Source organism: Electrona antarctica, assembly GCF_951216825.1.
Source record: "Electrona antarctica genome assembly, chromosome: 16".
In the NCBI taxonomy this organism is placed as follows: Eukaryota; Metazoa; Chordata; class Actinopteri; order Myctophiformes; family Myctophidae; genus Electrona; species Electrona antarctica.
In genome coordinates, this window is record NC_136797.1 from 20,641,124 (window position 1) to 20,659,839 (window position 18,716).

Below are 18,716 nucleotides of genomic sequence, written 5' to 3' on the forward strand. Positions count from 1 at the left end.
CTACCGCTGTTATTGCACACTCTATAGCACTGGTTCATAAAGGTTGGGTCTGGGGACCCCCAGGGGTCCTTGAGGGGTTTCAGGGGGTCCCCCAGCTGTTAATACAGCATCACAATCATTTTTACTCACTTTATCCATTTATAAATGTTTGGAAACTCTTGAATATTCTTTTTTTATTGTATTTTTTGAGGGGCGCTAGCCCTACATGTTTAATGTTTGTCTGTCGTTCATTGTTTGTTTTTCAAATGTACGTCATATTGTGTCTTTATTGTTAATGACGTTTAATGTTTCTGTTCTGCACCTATTTTTTTAATCACCATTACATCACCTAATCAACATGAGTTGTACTTTAATATATTAGTGCCCCTCACTTCACACGCCACACGGTGTGTGATGTTTAACACAAATCTTCTCTTCTTGGGGCTCCTGGTGGCACAAAACCTTTTCAGATGGGGGTCCAATAGGCCTATCTCACAGCCCCCTTTCCACGCCCCCTTCCGGTAGATAGTGGTGTCATTTAACATTAGCATTTACATGTTTTTTTCTCTGGAGAATCTAAGTACATTTCCTAATGTAAAAACGTGACAGACCAATATTATTATGAAGCAAACAAGATGGTAAATCAGCTCGAACAGATAGAACAAACCTTACCTTGAGAAAACAAAAGTTGTAGACTTCTTAAATTACCTCTGTTAACATGTAGTGTCTATGGAGTGACGTCACGCTATCACCACTAACGCGGAAAGGGGGCGTATTAAGGGGGCAGGGAAATTCTGTGAGATAGGCCTATATGGCCAAACATATATAGTACATTTGGGGGTCCTTGGCACAAATAAGTTTGAGAACCACTGCTCTATTAGCAGTCATCGTCATTTGGATATTGAGCTATTTAACACGTATCCCACATTCATTCTGAGAGTGTAGGCTACACACAACACCCTCTCAAAGTTAAAAACAGATCAAATGAAGCACTGAGCATTTTACTGTTTAGTGCAGAGCCTCCTTTTATTGACCATAGCGACCCAGGATACTCCTCTCTCTCCCACTCCCACACTCTCTCCCTTCCCAAAGCATTTATCTCATTCCCGTACTACGAGTGTTTACTGTATCCTAGCAACAAGCAAACTATGTTGCATTTAAAACCCAGGGAAAATCTCTTTCATTCCCACCGCATATGTCAGCCCTATATATACTGTATATGTGCACCTCGGAGGATTACATGCAAATTAACCAATTTTTGGCGGGAACCCCTTTTGGTGTTTTAAACATTATGTTATAATTTAGATATTGAAAAATAGCAGATCTACAAGCTCATAGCGCGCCACCGAGTGGCGCGCTACGAGCTTGTAGGTCTGCTATTTTTGAAAAATCGTGAAAATATTTATTTCAGAAAACTGGAGGATTTAGAAGATTTTTTTTTTTTAATTTCGAGGTCAGGCCTAAATGGGTTAAGCTTTACAACGCTCCTCGCGGAAGACGTTTTGGGGATGATGACGTTCCTATATGTGGAATGATATGAAAGAATTACTAAGGATGTTCAGTATAAAAAGGCGATATGTTGGCCCGTACGTGTCCACGCATTTCTTGTCCCCTGTCTCCACCTATGGCTCCTCGACGCTCGGTGTCCGTTTCTTTCGGAAGGTTTTAAACACCAGATTTACAGATGAATCTGTTTATAGCCAGACTGAGGTTGTTCAACCCCCTGCAGAGTGCGCTCACTGGAAATGGATTGATGAGGGACATAGCTGTGTGTAGAACTATTGCTTAATACAGCACAGAGAGAGACACACACACACACACACACACACACACACACACACACACACACACACACACACACACACACACAGAGAGAGAGAGAGAGAAGGAACATTTCGTCTCTGTCGGGTGTGAACCTCATATGTCCCAAACTGCAGTCACATTCAAAAATAGCAAAAGTAGCTGATCTACAAGCTCAAAGCGTACTGCCGTCGCGCCATGTTTTGAGCTTGTAGATCTGCTACTTTTGATGCTTTTGTGTGACGCTGTATTAGTATGATCAAGTAGGGGCGGTCGGTCATTTACAGGAAAAAAACTAAAAACAAACACATAAAGTTAAAATACGGACATAAGAGTTTTCTGCCCGACAGCAACGATATATTACAAAACTCAACGTGGCTAAACTGAACTCTGTTTTTTTTGTTGGCCTGAGTTTCATCAGCGAGCAGCTTCTCACATGCAGGAATGCAAGGAGACAGCAACAGAGCTTTCACATCAGACTACTTTTTCTTTTTGGGGGGGGGAGCGTTTTACCCATTGCTGGCCGTCTCTGAATACCCCCCCCAAAAAAAGGGAAAAAAAGGTCATTAAAAGTTTGACATATTATTGCTTATAGCAGCTTTAATTGTTTATATCCATGTGGGGTGTTGCTTGTGATTACAAAGATAAACACACTTAACGAGTTCTCCAAATTTCAGACCGAAACAAAACATCTACAAGCTCACGACACGCTTTGAGCTTGTAGATCGTCTCTTTTCCAGCCACGCGATAATGGCATGCAACAAAGTATAAAGAGAATTTAGTTTCTTCTCTCTCGCGGGCGCGTGCTCTCTCTCTCCCTCTCTCTCTCTTCCTTCAGCTCTTGGCCACGACTCGAGTTCTCATTCCAGCTCCATCAACCTTGTCTGCTGGGGGTCACCCCCCCTCCCCTCCCCTCCACCTCACCCTGTTATTCAACTCACTCTTGTCTCAGTAATGGCCCACATCTGGGAGAGATTCAGCCGTTTCTCTCGGTCCGACTCGACTCGGGGGGGCCAGGCCAGGAGGACCGAGGACCTGGGGGGGTCTCCTTATTTCAGTGTTCTGATCTGACCGCTTGCCCCCCCCCCCCAAGCAGACACTTGTCGGTGACATGTCGGGATCACGGACCGACATGTCCCACCTCTGTCCCCTGGAAAGTGATACGGGGTGAGAAAGGATGATGGAGCTGTTTCTCTATTTAAAGTTCCCCTCTCTGTCAGTGTGTGCGTGCGTGCGTGCGTGCGTGCGTGCGTGCGTGCGTGCGTGCGTGCGTGCGTGCGTGCGTGCGTCCGTACGTGCGTGCGGTTCTCGTGTAAAGCGGTATTGTACATTCGCTCCCAAAAGGCCTGAACTCTCGTCATCGCCACCCTCTGGTCCGTGTGTCTTTGCTCGGGTTGTACTTCGGTGCACCTCAAGTGTGGCCATGAATCATCCTGGAAGGATTGATGATGTGGCAGGATGCTTTTAAACGTATGAACTTTGGTTCCGAATGAAGGGGATTAAACCACCATCATTTGATCTACGGTCCCAAGCACCACCTTTTCACCCATGCACTCTTCTAAATCAGGTCCGTCCGTCCGTCCGTCTGGGGACCCCCAGAGGGGTCCTTGAGGGGGTTTCCAGGGGATCCCCAGCTAAACGATTGATAGTTGGGAACCAAAATGGACCGCTACGACTATATGGGTCTGGAACTCGGAGAATGTACATTCCATTTGTACACTCTCAGAGTTAAATGAAAACTGATGATTCACAGTGCGGATTGGGTTTCTAGCTGGAAAAAACCTCTTATCTCTATATTCTAATGTGTGTTTTTTCTTTTTGTTGAGGGACGCTAGTAGTAGCTAGCACTGGTATAGGTCCCCGGACCACTGGTGGAAGACCACTGTTCTAAAATCAACTAACATAAATAGTTTATGTTTAATGTCTATAATGCTTCCATCTCCATATGTTGTGTGCAGATGAGACACTTGGCCTTGTGGAGAACGTGACAGAAGAGGTCCAGAGCCTACGCAACAGAGTGGAGATGCTGGAGCAGGTATAATTTAAAAAGATTTCTTCTAAATCATGACAATTTTCTGAAAAACCTCATGTCTCTATATCAGTGGTTCTCAATATTTCACATCAAGGACCCCAAAATGTATATGTAATTGGCCGTCGACCCCCATCTGAAAATATGTTGTTCCAGGGACCCCCCCCCCCCCCCAGAAGCAAAGATTTGAGTTCAAAACGTTCGCTCTGAGAGAATGTAAATTCAAAGATTTGCACTACATTTTCACGGTTTTTCAAAAAATAGCAGACCTACAAGCTCATAGCGCTATGAGCTTGTAGATCTGCTATTTTTCAATAGCTAAAGTATAATATAATGCTTGAAACACCAACAGGGGTTCCCGCCCAGAATGGGTTAAGCCCTTGATACCTGGCACCAGATTCTACAAATTCCTTCTAAATTCATGACGGTTTATATATGATGATAATATACTGACCTGACGAATTTGGATCGAAACGTTGTCGAAACATTGTAGAAACATTTTTTTTTAGAATCGGCCTCAGTCCTAAACGGGTTAAACACTTTATTGGATATTCAAACAGAGCAGATCTACAAGCTCGTGCCACACTGCAAGCTTGTACATGTGCTATTTATTATTATTATTATCTCGAAAAGAAGATTTTGAATAATTGTTGAACAAATCTTCTCTTCAGGGGGGGGGGGGGGGGGGTCGTCCCTGGCTCAAAACCTTTTCAGATGGGGGTCCGCCGCGGCCAAATATAAACAATTTGGGGGGCCAAAAAAGAGAGAAAAGAGAACCAATACTTTGTTCCCACGCAGTAGCCCTTAAAGAAATACTTAGTGTCTTTCTTTAGAATCATTCCTCTTTGCTCTTGGACCCAGTGGGAAAGAAAAGTAAATACAGCAGTGAGGGATTGGATGAAGGCTTTTTATTTCATTTCCAGTGCTGGAAAAAGTACTTAAAATACTATGTTTCAAGTAGTAACGGAAATTCTAAATTGACTTGAGTAAAAGTACAAAGGTATATCTGGCATCAAAAGTAAAAGTACTCGTTATGCAGAATGAATGTCCCATTTCACAAGTTTTCACAAGTAAAAAAGAAAATAAATCTTTTGAAAGTAGCCGATCTACATGCTCGCAAGGCTTGTGAGCATGTACATAGATATGCTATTTTCAAATGGCCGAAATGTTATATAGGGCCGAACTGTTGGCATACTGTTGGTTAGTGTGTTTTGTCCTAATAATAGTAAAATCACACCTGTGTGAAGTCTGAAGTACACAGTGGAACTATACTGTAATTGTTATACTGTACTGAACTCCTGTACAGAGTAGACACACTCAGACTGGTGTTACACTAAAAACTCAGCTTCCCATCATGCACTTGTGCACAGTGTGAAGCTCAACAGCGCCACTTTCTCACCTGTTGGTACCCTAAACAGACATAGGGACACACATAGGGACACACAAAGCTACATGTTGGAGACGGTGTGCCAACCGCTCAAACCGGTGACTAAAGTTGTCAAATAATTGTTAGTGAAGTAAAAGTATGAATATTTGCCTCTGAGATGTAGACAGTGGAGTATAGACATAAAAGTAGTGACAAGTGCCGTCCGTTCATAATCTCTGCACACAGAAGCTGCAGCTGGTGCTGGCGCCCTTCAACAGCCTGTTCCCACTGTCGCTGGACGAGGGTCTGTCCGAGAAGACCACCTTCCTGTCCCACTCCTTCCAGCAGCTGGACCGCATCGACTCGCTCAGCGAGCAGATCGGCTTCCTGGAGGAGCGCCTCGGCACTTGTGAGTAGTAGTGGCGCCTCTTATATTCTAAAAAGGGTATCTTTGAAAACAAGTAAGACGTGCGAACGCGGGAAGCGAACGCAGCTCGTAAATTGCAATAACAACAATTAGAATAAATTACGTACTTTTTAAAGTTTTTTTAAGTATTTTTTTTAGTGTGTGTGCGTGCGTGCGTGTTTTTTTAAAAAGTTTTCTTTACGTTTTTTTTAAAGTTATGTTTTTGTGTGTGTGTGTGTGTGTATGTTTTTGTGTGTGATACAGCTGTGCCCTCTGGTGGCGGGCCGGTGGTGTTACAGCATGACACACACAGACAGACAGACAGACAGTTTAGGCCATCTTCTATAGTTAGTGCTCACTGCGTTCGCAAACAAAGAAAAGGTCCCGCACACTGTCAGACACTTGCCAAAAATGTTGCTCTTTGTTAGGTCGACGTTTCGGTCCATTAGAGCTTCATCAGGACAAGACAATACAGTGCACAATAACCACCAAACATTTATAGACCACACACCCCCAGTGAAACCACTCAAAACCATATTAGACAATTAAGATAAGTCATATTAGTGGACCCAAAACCTCTTATATTCTAACTTTATATTCTAGTTATATACTTTATATTCTAGTTATATACTTTATATTCTAGTTATATACCACCTGGAACCCCTGGAGGGGGTTCCAGGTGGTCCCCAGCTAAATGATGGAGAGTGGTTAAAATGGTAACCAAATGGACCCATATAGATCTTTACCTCTTGAGTGTAAAATGAAACCAAATGGACCCTCCCGGGTCCATTTATTATTATTCTTGAGAGTGTATTATTACTCTTGAGTCCATTTGGTTTCATTTCATTCTACTGTATGTTCTAGCTTTACAGTCACTATATGTAGCCATGCCTCTCTCTTTCTTCCTATTCTCTTCTCTCTACACATTAATGTTGATAGATATATATATACACTTCAATTATTTTGTCTCCCTATTTAAGCGGTTTGTCTATCCTAGGAAAAGCACTCACAGAAAAGCTGTAGTTAAGTTAAAAGGTTAGTTTTGACCCCAGTCTCCCCTATGTATGTTTGTATACTACATAATAATAATAACACAGTATTATTTCCTCTTTCTACTGTAGGTGGCTGTCATGAAAATTAGAAAACTGGACACGGCTGAAACTTGAGGGCTCTTCACACAACTCCATGACATCATGGCTAGTAGATGGTTTGCTCTTAGGGATGTTTGACCGGTTTTGCTTTTTGGGAGAATTGACCACGTGGCGGCCATTTTGTAACAGTATCCTTGGTACAGTAGGGGTATCCTCCCCAGCACACATATGAATCAAACCACCCAAGCAGGGGTCTTCAATGTTTTACAGGCCAAGGACCCGTTAGCTGAGAGAGATAAAGCAGGGACCCCCCCACACACACACACTACATTGTATACAATTATGTTGTAGATTTAAACTTTTTCATCGATTTCATAGACAAGCGTTTCGGCTATCCAGCCTTCGTCAGTGTGTGTGAATTCCACACACTGACAAAGGCTGGATAGCCGAAACATTTGTTTCATTATGATGTAAAGATACAATATGAAGAGATAAAACTCACTCTTGCCACTGTGCTACCTGGTACCTTTTAAGGTAGAAAAGTAATTTTCTTTATTTCTGACATTAACCACTTAAACCCTCAATAGTAAAAGTAAACTTGACTTTAGCCTCTGTAAGTGGTTTGCTCTTTTTCCCCTTCTACACCAAACCTCTTTGATGAAGTGAAAATAGCCGTTGTTGTGAGCTTGTAGATCTGCCATTTTCCGCTAATGTTCCTCTGAGAATAGGGACGCTATAGCTATGCAATCTGGGAACCCATTGGCAAAACAAAGGAAAAAACAGAACCCTCTTTCGTGAGTCAACAGTCTGTCTCGAGAGACTAGGGTCCCGGACCTCCTGTTGAAGACCCCTGACCTAGAGCAGTGCTTCCCAAAGCTTTTCATGTCAAGGACCCCCAAATTGATACTCATTAGTCCCCATTTGAAGAGCTATGGCAAATCTTCCCCATAAGAGAATATTTTTTACAGCTCTAGCAGTGATTCTCAACCAGTTTATTTTTCACTACCACCAGTTTGACATGCATTAGTCTACAGACCCCATATTTAGTGGCATTTCTATCTCGGGGACCCCAATTTTATATTGTAAAATCAATTTGAGAGTGTACAAATGGAACCAAATGGACCCATTTGGTTCCATTGGACAGTGTTACAGACCCATAAGGGTCCATTTGGTTCCACACTATCATTTAGCTGGGGACCCCCTAGAACTCCCTCAAGGACCCCTGGGGGTCCCTGGACCCCACCTTGGGAAACACTGACCTAGAGAGTCCATGCTTCATTTGTACGATGATGATGTGTATGTAAAACAGGCCTCAGAGTGGAACTGGACATGTTTGTGTCTCTTATCCTGTTTCCATGAATGTTTGAGATCAGTGCAGCTGTTGTCTGCCCCACCCACATGTCCAGGGGCAGGGCAGACGTGAACATCCATATTTATCTATTTAAGTTATGATTACTTTTTATGTACTTCTCACTTTGTCCAATAGACTTTGTACTTTTTGTGTTTTTGTAAAATTTTCGAATAAAATGTGCTAATCGATATTGTATCGTGTGTGTGTGTAAAACCTGTGTAGATGTGACTCTACGTAGCCATTATTGAACAAGCACTAATACTATGCAGGGAAAAGAAAAGCAGGCCAAGGATAGAACCCTGTGGGGCTCCGGGTCAACGACGTATTGGGTTTAAGGTGTTTTAATAGCTTTGGTGAAAATCACATTTATTTTATTTTTTTTATACAAATACACCATCTAAACTCAACATGAAAAGTGCTTTATTTAGAATGTGAACACTTTTGAATCTTTTTTTCCCCATTTCTCCAATATCTTTAAATATAATTTAGTCAACGGTCAAATCAACCAGTGAGGTTGTTGCCGAGCCTGTTAGCCATCAGTCATTTTCTGTTCAGGAGACAAAGCTTACAAACCAGGAAATTGTATTTTACAAAATAACTTAAAAATGTAAAAAGAAAAGAGAGAGAGAAAAGAAAAGCAGGTACAACAACTGCAAAGAAATGTTGACCGTTTACATTTTGGAAGAAAACCAACTTGGTAGCAATAATGGTGAACATTCAAATCTCGTGGAACAATAAAAAAAAAAAAAGTTTATGTAGAATATACTTATAAATATGTTAAAGAAAAGAGAAACATCACAGAAGTTGATTATTTGCTATTAACTGAGGCATATCCCTCCAATACACGGTGGTGTGCTGGCTTTGAACAAAGATTAAACCCAGTAGGAGCAGTGGTATCCCAACGTTTTAGCTCGAGACCCCAAATAAAAATAAATGTTATGTCTCCCCAGGACACAACGGATGAACAAGCTTGTGAGCTTGAAGATCACCCATTTTCACTACTTCTTAAAAGTTAGATTTGGGGGTGGGGGGGTGTGTTGCAAATCTTTTGAAATAATATATTAAAAATAAATGTAGGAAACAAACAAAATAAAGGGATATTTACTTGCGACCCACAAATGGGTCCCGACCCACTGATGCCACGACGAGCCCAGCAGGGATAAATAAAAACACTCTATGAAGAGCAGTATACAGGCCTCTGTTTCTGTGCACATCAAATCAATCTAGGGGTGAATTTTACATCTAAATGTTTCGAATATAAATACATTTCCTATACTTGATATCAGCTGTATGCAAGACAACATCCCACCGGAATACAATAAAATAGTTTTTTATCCCATTAGTACACAAATATCCTGAATGTTGAAATACATTCTTAAGATGGTGCTGGGGGGGGGGGGGGGGGGGGGGCTGCAAACCAATGCATCTTTGCAAACTTAAATATAAAGGCAGCGAGCGAAATAAAACGTCCCAGAGGCAAATTAGACAGAGATGCTGCATTTTTCACGAATACATTTTCACTCATACCAGGTTAAATGTCATTGTCGATACATATTACAAAATATAAATCCTCTCATAAGTGTAATAGACTATTAGACTAACAGTCCAAAGTGACATGAAAACCCAACTCAAATATAGGGACACAACCTCCAGAATGAGTCAGTTATTTACCTAAAAAAAAATAAGAATATAGCAAATGCCACGACTGGAAATAAATTTGATTTTTTTTTTGCTTGTTTTTTTGCTTAACAAAAGCTGTTCTGTAATAGAATTCCCTTCTAACTGTAGGCCTATCTCTTCTCATCTACCGTAATTTAACAAAACATTTGAGTAATTACGATGCCTCTGATAAGCTACTGTACTGTATTTAGTAATCAGATACATTTCAGGTTCATCGGAAACGGAAGAAAACAAACCAGCCGGATTGTTTGCGATCTAAAGCCCTAACCACACCAGACTCGACCAGAGGGTCTCCATGCAACTCCTTGCAACCATTATTCCCAATGGCATGTTGCATTGGTGTGGTTTGTTTTGTTACAAGAAGTTGCAGCGGTGTGGTTTGGGCTTAATACACGTAATTGCTCGTCTTGCTACCACCCACGTCTTCATAGCAAAAAAACAACTTGCATGTTTATCAATGAAAACTGTAAACCTAAAGGCGATTTATACTCATTCGCACGCCGGCGTCTTGAACCGGAAACAGCCGATCCGCAAGTCCACAACGATGAGACACGGCATGGCGCAAACCAAGTGTAAATCAGGCATAACTGACCCATCACGGCATACGGCGTAATAGTGGCTTATATGAAGATCCCCCCTCCAAAAAAATAAAAAAGAGGCAAAAAAATAACACTTTGACATGGCACAACAGGTAGCTTGCACTTTGGAACACAGAACGATGGACATTGCACTTTATGAAATTACCTTTGACACATCTTGAGAAGTTTCCCATGGAGTTGCTTCTGAGGTGCGAAATGTGTAACCAACCACATTGTTTTTTTTTTTAAAACATCAAATCAAGTCCGTTGGATGAAGAAATAAATATAGCGCAACAAAGAAAAACAAATATAGAGAACACAGCAAGAAGACACTTTTTCAATGTACCATGCAGATTATTTCTCTTCCATTAGAAAAGTATAAGACAAAGCAAATGAAAGAATGTATGTACAACGACAACAATGCACATTGAATATTCAGTCAACTAATTCAGTCAAGATTTGCGTTGACGTTACCTTAAATCCTTTGCGTCTTTTGGCGTCATGTGCTGTAATGTCATTGAGTTATTGGTCAGTGAGTTGAAAAGCCCAAAATATGGATACAGTTGACTTCACGGAGACATACATCTTAAAGACATCCCTGGTTCACCTGGTCAACCTCTCAACTCCAAGCCTTTACACTTCTCCTGGAGAGCCAGCTCCTCTTGTCTTTCACAAAATAACTAGGCAAGAGACTGGATTGCAGAAAGAGAGAAAGGAAAGGAGGGGCATTCTTATTTGGAATACATGAGATAAGGGGTACAGGCTTTAGTTCCGACACTATTGTTGGTCCGACAGTCATTTGACCGACAACCTACCTCAAACCCTAACCGAACCATAAACCGCAAGCACGGGAGCAGCGCGTGTTCGAGCGCTAGTCCGACCGTTGTTGTTCCTGCATGTCGGACTAATGCTCCGTCGGATCTCGAGATACGAGGATAAGGGCCAACATCAGAGGAACACAGGAAATAACCAAAGATTCACGATGTGAGCAGAACAGAGGGAATAAAACACCCACGGTTCACAAACATAAAAAAAGGACAATAAAAAAAAGGAAAGGAAAACTTAAGGCAAAACGAATATACATGACTGTCCCAAGTAAGACGATTATAAAGACGGCCACTTTCAATCTGGTGTCCCTATTTTTGTTTTGTTTTTCTCTCAAAAAAAAATAATCGAAAACAAAATAGCACAAATAGCAGATCTACAAGCTCTTGATGTGTATTGTAGATCGGCTACTTCCGTTATTTTTCAAATAGGGCTTAAAGCGGATTAAAGCCAGACATCGAACAGACAAACCAACCAAGACAACGGAAGACGGAGAACTATCCTCCCCCCCCCCCCCCCCCCCCCAAAAAGGCATGCATTGATGAACGCGCGTCCATACTGTCGGAAACCGACCGTCCGTCACTCCCCTCACTGGCGTGTCGTCGAAGCCGCCGAGGAGGAGGACCCCACTTCGGGACACCGTGAGGATCGGGACGCGTCCCGGGACAAAAACGGACCCACGCTATATAGAGGCAGATTTTGGGGGAACCAGGGCTCTCAAATTAGACCACCAAAGTTGAGAATAGCATGACATATTAAAGACCTTGGGTGTCATGTTGTTTACTGGCCAGTTTGATAGGAACAAACTGGGGCGGGGGGAGAGAGTGTGTGTGTGTGTGGGTGACGTGTGAGGGGGGTGGGGGTTGAGGAGAACATGTGTAGCGAGGTTGGTGGTTATTGTTCAATGGCACGTGGTGGGGCCGTTGCTCTGGGGCACGGCGATGTTGTTGGAGGAGATGTTGGAGACCTCCTGGAAGTTGGCGAGCATCACCTCGAAGGTTTTGTCGAGGAGGGACGACACGTCCTCCGACGTCATCCCCTTCGTCTCGATCTTTGGAAGAACCCTCACCCCGATGGTTCCTGTTGTTGAGGTGTAAAAACAAAAAAAACGTGATCAGTTTGCACATTAACCCATTTGGGGCGGGAACCCCTTTTGGTGTTTTAAGGATTGTTATGCTTTAGCCATTGAAAAATAGCAGATCTACAAGCTCATAGCGCGGCACTGAGTGCCGTGCTATGAGCTTGTAGGTCTGCTATTTTTGAAAAATCATGCAAATGTGGCGCAAATCTTTGAATATATATTCTTTCAGGGCGAACGTTTTTAACTCAAATCTTTGCTTCTGGGGGTACCTGGAACAATATATTTTCAGATGGGGGTCGGCGGCCAATTTCATATAATTCTGGGGGTCTGTCATGATTGTCATGATTTAAAAGACTTTTGAATCGGTCAGGTCTTAAAGCCGGAAGTCGTGGTTTACTGTAGATTTGACAACAGCTAAGAGGCGTAGGGAAGCATGATGCTGAGCAGAGTGCTTCCGACCCTCTTGGCCGTTCTAAAATCAGGTAAACCGCGGCCTCTTGTCTTATTGCCAATAAATATCACTTACCCTACCTTTAACTGGTAGTTAATTAACTGTTTTTTTATTTTTTTAAGAACAGAATAATTTCGACAAGAAATTTCCACAAAGAGAAGTGCAAATGCTTGGAAGGTACCGAACAGTAAAATGAGCGCTTGTCTTAGGGCCGATTCATACTCCTATTTTACCGCAGTTTCGGCTGTAGTGCCGAAATGATTTCGGCTCGTCAGAAACTTTCAGTAGCACCGAAGAGCCGACTTTAGGACGGTACCCGCCCCCCCGAACCTCAAATGACGTCACATTGTAGGCTCTACAGAGCCGAACCGACTTTTATTCGGCTCTAAAATAGGAGTATGAGTATGTCTTAATTAGTTGTCAACTCTGCAAAAAAAAAAGCTTACCACTAGCTTTCTTCACAAATGTGTTCATAAAAGGTGACTACCTGATCAATTTGTTCCAACACAAGTCCCTTGGGAAAACTTGTGACAGCTGCTGAAAGTTGGGGTACGCTTTAAGTAGCATGTGACGGGTCAAACTAGGAGGTTCATGATTCTGAATCCATTGCAAGCATTAGTTTTGCACGAAAAACGAATTTAGCCCAAGGAGTGTTTTTCGTGCAAAACTAGTTTCGAAACTATAGTAAACTTGATGTTGGCGTTGGAGTGATACCGACACATGCAGTCTTTTTTTTTTTTTTTTGCAGAATCAAGCAATAACTATCCACTTTAGAATACCTATACCTCAATACTGATTTAGGAATAGCTCATAAATGACGAGAGCTGATTCCAAGTACCTGATTTAAACTGCTTTTCCTTCCGTAGGTAGAAGCTGCTGTACGACGAGAACACAATGGGTATGATGGGAACCTGGGAGGGAGGCGGAAGCACAGAAACATGGTTAACACAATGGGTATGATGGGAACCTGGGAGGGAGGCGGAAGCACAGAAACATGGTTAACACAATGGGTATGATGGGAACCTGGGAGGGAGGCGGAAGCACAGAAACATGGTTAACACAATGGGTATGATGGGAACCTGGGAGGGAGGCGGAAGCACAGAAACATGGTTAACACAATGGGTATGATGGGAACCTGGGAGGGAGGCGGAAGCACAGAAACATGGTTAACACAATGGGTATGATGGGAACCTGGGAGGGAGGCGGAAGCACAGAAACATGGTTAACACAATGGGTATGATGGGAACCTGGGAGGGAGGCGGAAGCACAGAAACATGAGAACACAATGGGTATGATGGGAACCTGGGAGGGAGGCGGAAGCACATAAACATTAACACAATGGGTATGATGGGAACCTGGGAGGGAGGCGGAAGCACAGAAACATGAGAACACAATGGGTATGATGGGAACCTGGGAGGGAGGCGGAAGCACATAAACATTAACACAATGGGTATGATGGGAACCTGGGAGGGAGGCGGAAGCACAGAAACATTAACACAATGGGTATGATGGGAACCTGGGAGGGAGGCGGAAGCACATAAACATTAACACAATGGGTATGAGGGAACCTGGGAGGGAGGCGGAAGCACAGAAACATTAACACAATGGGTATGATGGGAACCTGGGAGGGAGACGGAAGCACAGAAACATTAACACAATGGGTATGATGGGAACCTGGGAGGGAGGCGGAAGCACAGAAACATGAGAACACAATGGGTATGATGGGAACCTGGGAGGGAGGCGGAAGCACAGAAACATTAACACAATGGGTATGATGGGAACCTGGGAGGGAGGCGGAAGCACAGAAACATGAGAACACAATGGGTATGATGGGAACCTGGGAGGGAGGCGGAAGCACAGAAACATGGAAAGCAACGGTTAACACAAAGGGGGGAAAGAAAATAAGAAAACACAGAACTAGAGTGGATTTACAGGAATTATGAAATCAAACATGAACCGTGATATTAATCCAATTCTGTACGGGAATCCCTTCTGGTGTTTTAACCCATTCTGGACGGGAACCCCTTTTGGTGTTTTAACACATTTTGTGCCCAAAACGTCTGTGGACGTCTTGGGTATTACCGCACGTGCATAGCCCAAGACGTCTGTGGACGTCTTTGAAAAACAAAAATATATATATTTTTTTTTATTAAAAAAAGAAATCAGAAAAATCAAAACCTTTTCTTTTTCTTTTTTTTTTTTAATACGTGGTGCCAAAGTTTGTGTTTTCGCCATTGAGAATGCATTTGGCGTTTAAATTAAATAACTCAGAAACTATAAAACATTTCAAAGTAAAAAGTTCCAGCATGTGTCTCCACAGTCAGCTGAATTATAAATAATGTGAATGGATTTTCTAGGTGAAAGTGATTTTGGGCAGTTTTGCGTGGGCTCTCAATGTGTTAACTAAGCATTATGTTATACTTTAGCTATTGAAAAATAGCAGATCTACAAGCTCATAGTCAAAATCGTGACATATCTTCGAACATATATTCTTTCAGAGCGAACGTTTTTTTTATTTCGACGTCAGGTCTAAATGGGTTAAGCATTATGTTGTACTTTAGCTGTTGAAAAACAGCAGATCTAGAAGCTCATAGCGCGGCACCGAGTGCTGCGCTACTAGCTTGTAGGTCTGCTATTTTGGAAAAATCGTGAAAATGTGCCTGAAATCTTTGAAAATATATTCTTTCAGAGCGAGTTTATAACTCAAATTGCTACTGGGAGAGTCCCTCAAACAACATATTGTCAGATGGGGGTCGGCAGCCAATGTCATGTCCTTGACATGAATATGTTTGAGAACCACTGACATAGAAACATGGGTTTTTCAGAAAACTATCAGGATTTAGAAGACATTTTTTTTTATTTCGACGTCAGGCCGAAATGGGTTATTAGAGCAACAAAGTCTGATGTAATTTACAAATCCTACCTGTTTTTCTGTTTGTTTTTTTTCTCCATTCTAAATTCCCATAAACCATTCTCATATCGCGACTGTTTGGAATGTGTGTGGGGGGAAAATGGCGGACCGGCGACTAACACTTCCGGTTCAAGTGAGGACACAGCAGAATAAGGACCCATAATGTTCCAATGCTCCTAATAGAGAGACAGAGGGCCCCAAGTGGCCCTTCATCGGGACCGGTGGAGCCAAACGTGGCGCCCACTGGGGGCTGTCCCGTTTCCACTCAATCTGGCTGGCTGAATACAAAACAGACAGGCAGGGCTATGCTGGGCAACAGGGACATGTTGTGACAAGTTATCTCGGCTGAACGAGGCTGAAATGATGTAGCCTCGAAAATAGGAAAACACCAAAACGGAGAATATAATTCATCCAAAAGAATAAGTAGTCCATCACCTTAAACAGCAATACTCTTTTTGGGGTCCTGTTAAGTGTCTTATGTCAGTATATACGACAGTTCTAATATAACTCTAGGATTTGTGCTAATAGGGAGCAGCAGGTATTCATTTTTGTGGTTCCTCGCTGATGCCAAACAAAAATACCCACTGCTTCTGCCTAGGGGAGGCCTCCTTGTGGTTTAGAGCCAAGGTTTGATTGAAAAATTACTTTTGCTCTTTTTTTTGTTTTTTTTTGTTTTACTCCATTCCTTTAATTCATACCACTTGCATGATCTTAAATGGATGCTACAAGTTAAACTATTAAATAACTATTAAAGAAGACCACCCAAGTATACATAAACAGTCAAAACACTTTCTATATGAAAAGTCTATGGTCCAGTACCTGTAGTTTTCCCATAAACTCCTGTCTTAAACCCTATATATTTTGTTAACTGGAGCTCCCCATGGCTCTACACTTGCCCCCATCCCCCATACATTTATACCCCCACACCAAATCTCTCTCTTTCTCTCTCTCTCAAAAAAAAGAAAAGGGTCATGCAACTGTTCACCTACTTTTTTTCCTAGCATGACATTCCCAGAATACGGTCGACGTTAACACGTGGTTTTAAAAAAAAAAGGGCTATCTTTTATGCCCCAAACCCTGCCTTTCCTGATTAGAATGGCAGAGCCTGCACAAAATAACCAGGCATGAAATCAGTTGTATGTGATGTTGGCTCCCTCAGGGCCATGTCAAAGAAGAGAACAACGCAATTGTCTCCTCGAGTACTCCAGAGGGTCATGTACAGCGGGAACAGGGGAATAATATGGTCTCATCTTTCCAACAATGGTCTCACCGTACCAATGCTATCAATTCAACCCAGAACTCTATAGACTTTAGTATCAGTGGAGAACATGTTAGTTCATAAACTGCTTAGTCTTTAGGTGTTTTGTTGCTAGCTCCCTCATGTGTCTAAAAACTGCACAACACAGGCAAAGTGCCTGTGTTTTTTGCCTGTGTTGTGCAGTTTTCAACCCATTTTGGGCGGGAACCCCTTTTGGTGTTAGCATTATGTTATGCTTTAGCTATTGAAAAATAGCAGATCTACAAGCTCATAGCGCGCCACCAAGTGGCGTGCTATGAGCTTGTAGATCTGCTATTTTTTGAAAACTCGAAGAACGACTGACATAGAAACATAGCTTTTACAGAAAAAACATAGCTTTTTCAGAAAACTGTCAGGATGTAGAATACATTTTTAGAATCTGATCTCAGGTCAAAATGGGTTAAACCACAAAAAAGCATAAGGGCCCTTGAATAAACCCAGGGTCAGCAGCCTTTTGTGGCATGTGTGTATAATGTGTAAATACACGTGTCTCACTGGCATGCCCAATAAGTGAATTAACCTCCTTTGTTCCCAGACCGTTCCTTTGGTGGATTAAAAAACTAAATGCCAAGAGGAGAGAACTACTTGTGGCCACAAATAAAACAAGCCCACACAGGCGCACACACACACACACACACACACACACACACACACACACACACACACACACACACACACACACACACACACACACACACACACACACACACACACACACAGACACACACACTAAAGAGGGATTAAAGCAGAGTTAACCAACTTGTGCCTGCACTGCCAGGTGGAAGGCCCCCTTCTTGAACGGCAGCAAGTCTCCTCTCTGGTTGCGGGTTCCCTCTGGAAAGACCCAGAGCCGAATCTGGGGAGCACAATTCGGTCCAAATTTAGACTGACAGGAAATGGGAGACAGAGGGAGAGAGATGGGGAGTGACATGCAGCAAAGGTGGTCGGGGATCGGGATTCGAACCCGCGACACTCTGTCAGGCTTGCTTTGCGCGACTAAATCTACAGTTGATTTAGTCGAACAACATGTATTTTGGCAGGCCTTGATGCCGTCGTAATGACAGGTTTTTCCACTTGCTGAAAATAGACGACCTACAAGCCCACAGCCCCTTGTGGGCTTGTAGATCGTCTATTTTCAGCATGCAACTAATTGTAAAATTACTTATACCGGATCTCTTGTCCACTAGTCCCTTCCTAACATTTTAGTTTAGTTTTTATTTGTTGAAGAAATTGTCAGTATATTTAGTCTTAGTTTTAGTCGTCATAGCTTAGTTTCCATTTGGTTTCCATGTAGTTTTCGTCAGTGAAAAAAGGTAGTCGACGAACATTTTTCGTCTTGGTTTTAGTCGACGAAATCAACACTGCCCGGACCACCAGGCCGGCGGCCCAGGCCAGCATGTCATTTTTGAGGGGTTCTATCTATGCACCAGTGGGTCTCAACCTTTTCAAGCTGCTACACCCCAAAATAATCATTATTATTTGTGCTGAGGCATTCGGTTCCACAGATTAACTATTGTGGAAAGCCCAAAAGCCCACTAGATAAATGTCTCACCCAATTTTCAAAGCTCAGAGGCTTTATCTCCCACTTCTATCAGTTTATGGATACTCTGAACAAGCATAACATAGATAAAGTAATATCATCCTGGGAAGGGGACTTTAGAACTCACTACCAAATGGCAGACTGGAAGGCGAGCATTCTTTCCTGCAGTAGCACATTTTGCTGTAACAGACTTAGGGAGACCCAGTACAACATTTTGCATAGACAACACAGGACGCCATACATGTTGAACAAGTTTGATCCTTCAAGATCTCAGCTATGCTCTAAATGCAAAGACAAAACCGGTACTTACATTCACTGCTTTTGGGACTGT

The 18,716-nt window shown here is 42.5% G+C and overlaps 2 protein-coding genes across 4 annotated transcripts in view; one reads left to right on the top strand and one right to left on the bottom strand.

The window, feature by feature from the left end:
- The window catches only part of egfl7 (EGF-like-domain, multiple 7), a 28,491-nt gene extending 20,279 nt beyond the window's left edge, over window positions 1-8,212 (top strand). For all 3 annotated transcript variants that reach the window (XM_079523644.1, XM_079523645.1, XM_079523646.1), the window contains exons 8-10: window positions 3,738-3,814; window positions 5,421-5,583; window positions 6,702-8,212. In XM_079523644.1, the coding sequence (XP_079379770.1) occupies window positions 3,738-3,814; window positions 5,421-5,583; window positions 6,702-6,721 (260 nt within the window). In that variant the 3' untranslated portion in view covers window positions 6,722-8,212. The remainder of the gene's footprint in view (window positions 1-3,737; window positions 3,815-5,420; window positions 5,584-6,701) is intronic.
- A 141-nt stretch (window positions 8,213-8,353) lies between these two features.
- The window catches only part of agpat2 (1-acylglycerol-3-phosphate O-acyltransferase 2 (lysophosphatidic acid acyltransferase, beta)), a 30,593-nt gene continuing 20,230 nt past the window's right edge, over window positions 8,354-18,716 (bottom strand). Inside the window, exons 4-6 of the mRNA XM_079523871.1 lie at window positions 17,606-17,701; window positions 13,476-13,548; window positions 8,354-12,185 (exon numbers count right to left, since the gene is read on the bottom strand). Of these exons, the coding sequence (XP_079379997.1) occupies window positions 12,007-12,185; window positions 13,476-13,548; window positions 17,606-17,701 (348 nt within the window). The 3' untranslated portion in view covers window positions 8,354-12,006. The remainder of the gene's footprint in view (window positions 12,186-13,475; window positions 13,549-17,605; window positions 17,702-18,716) is intronic.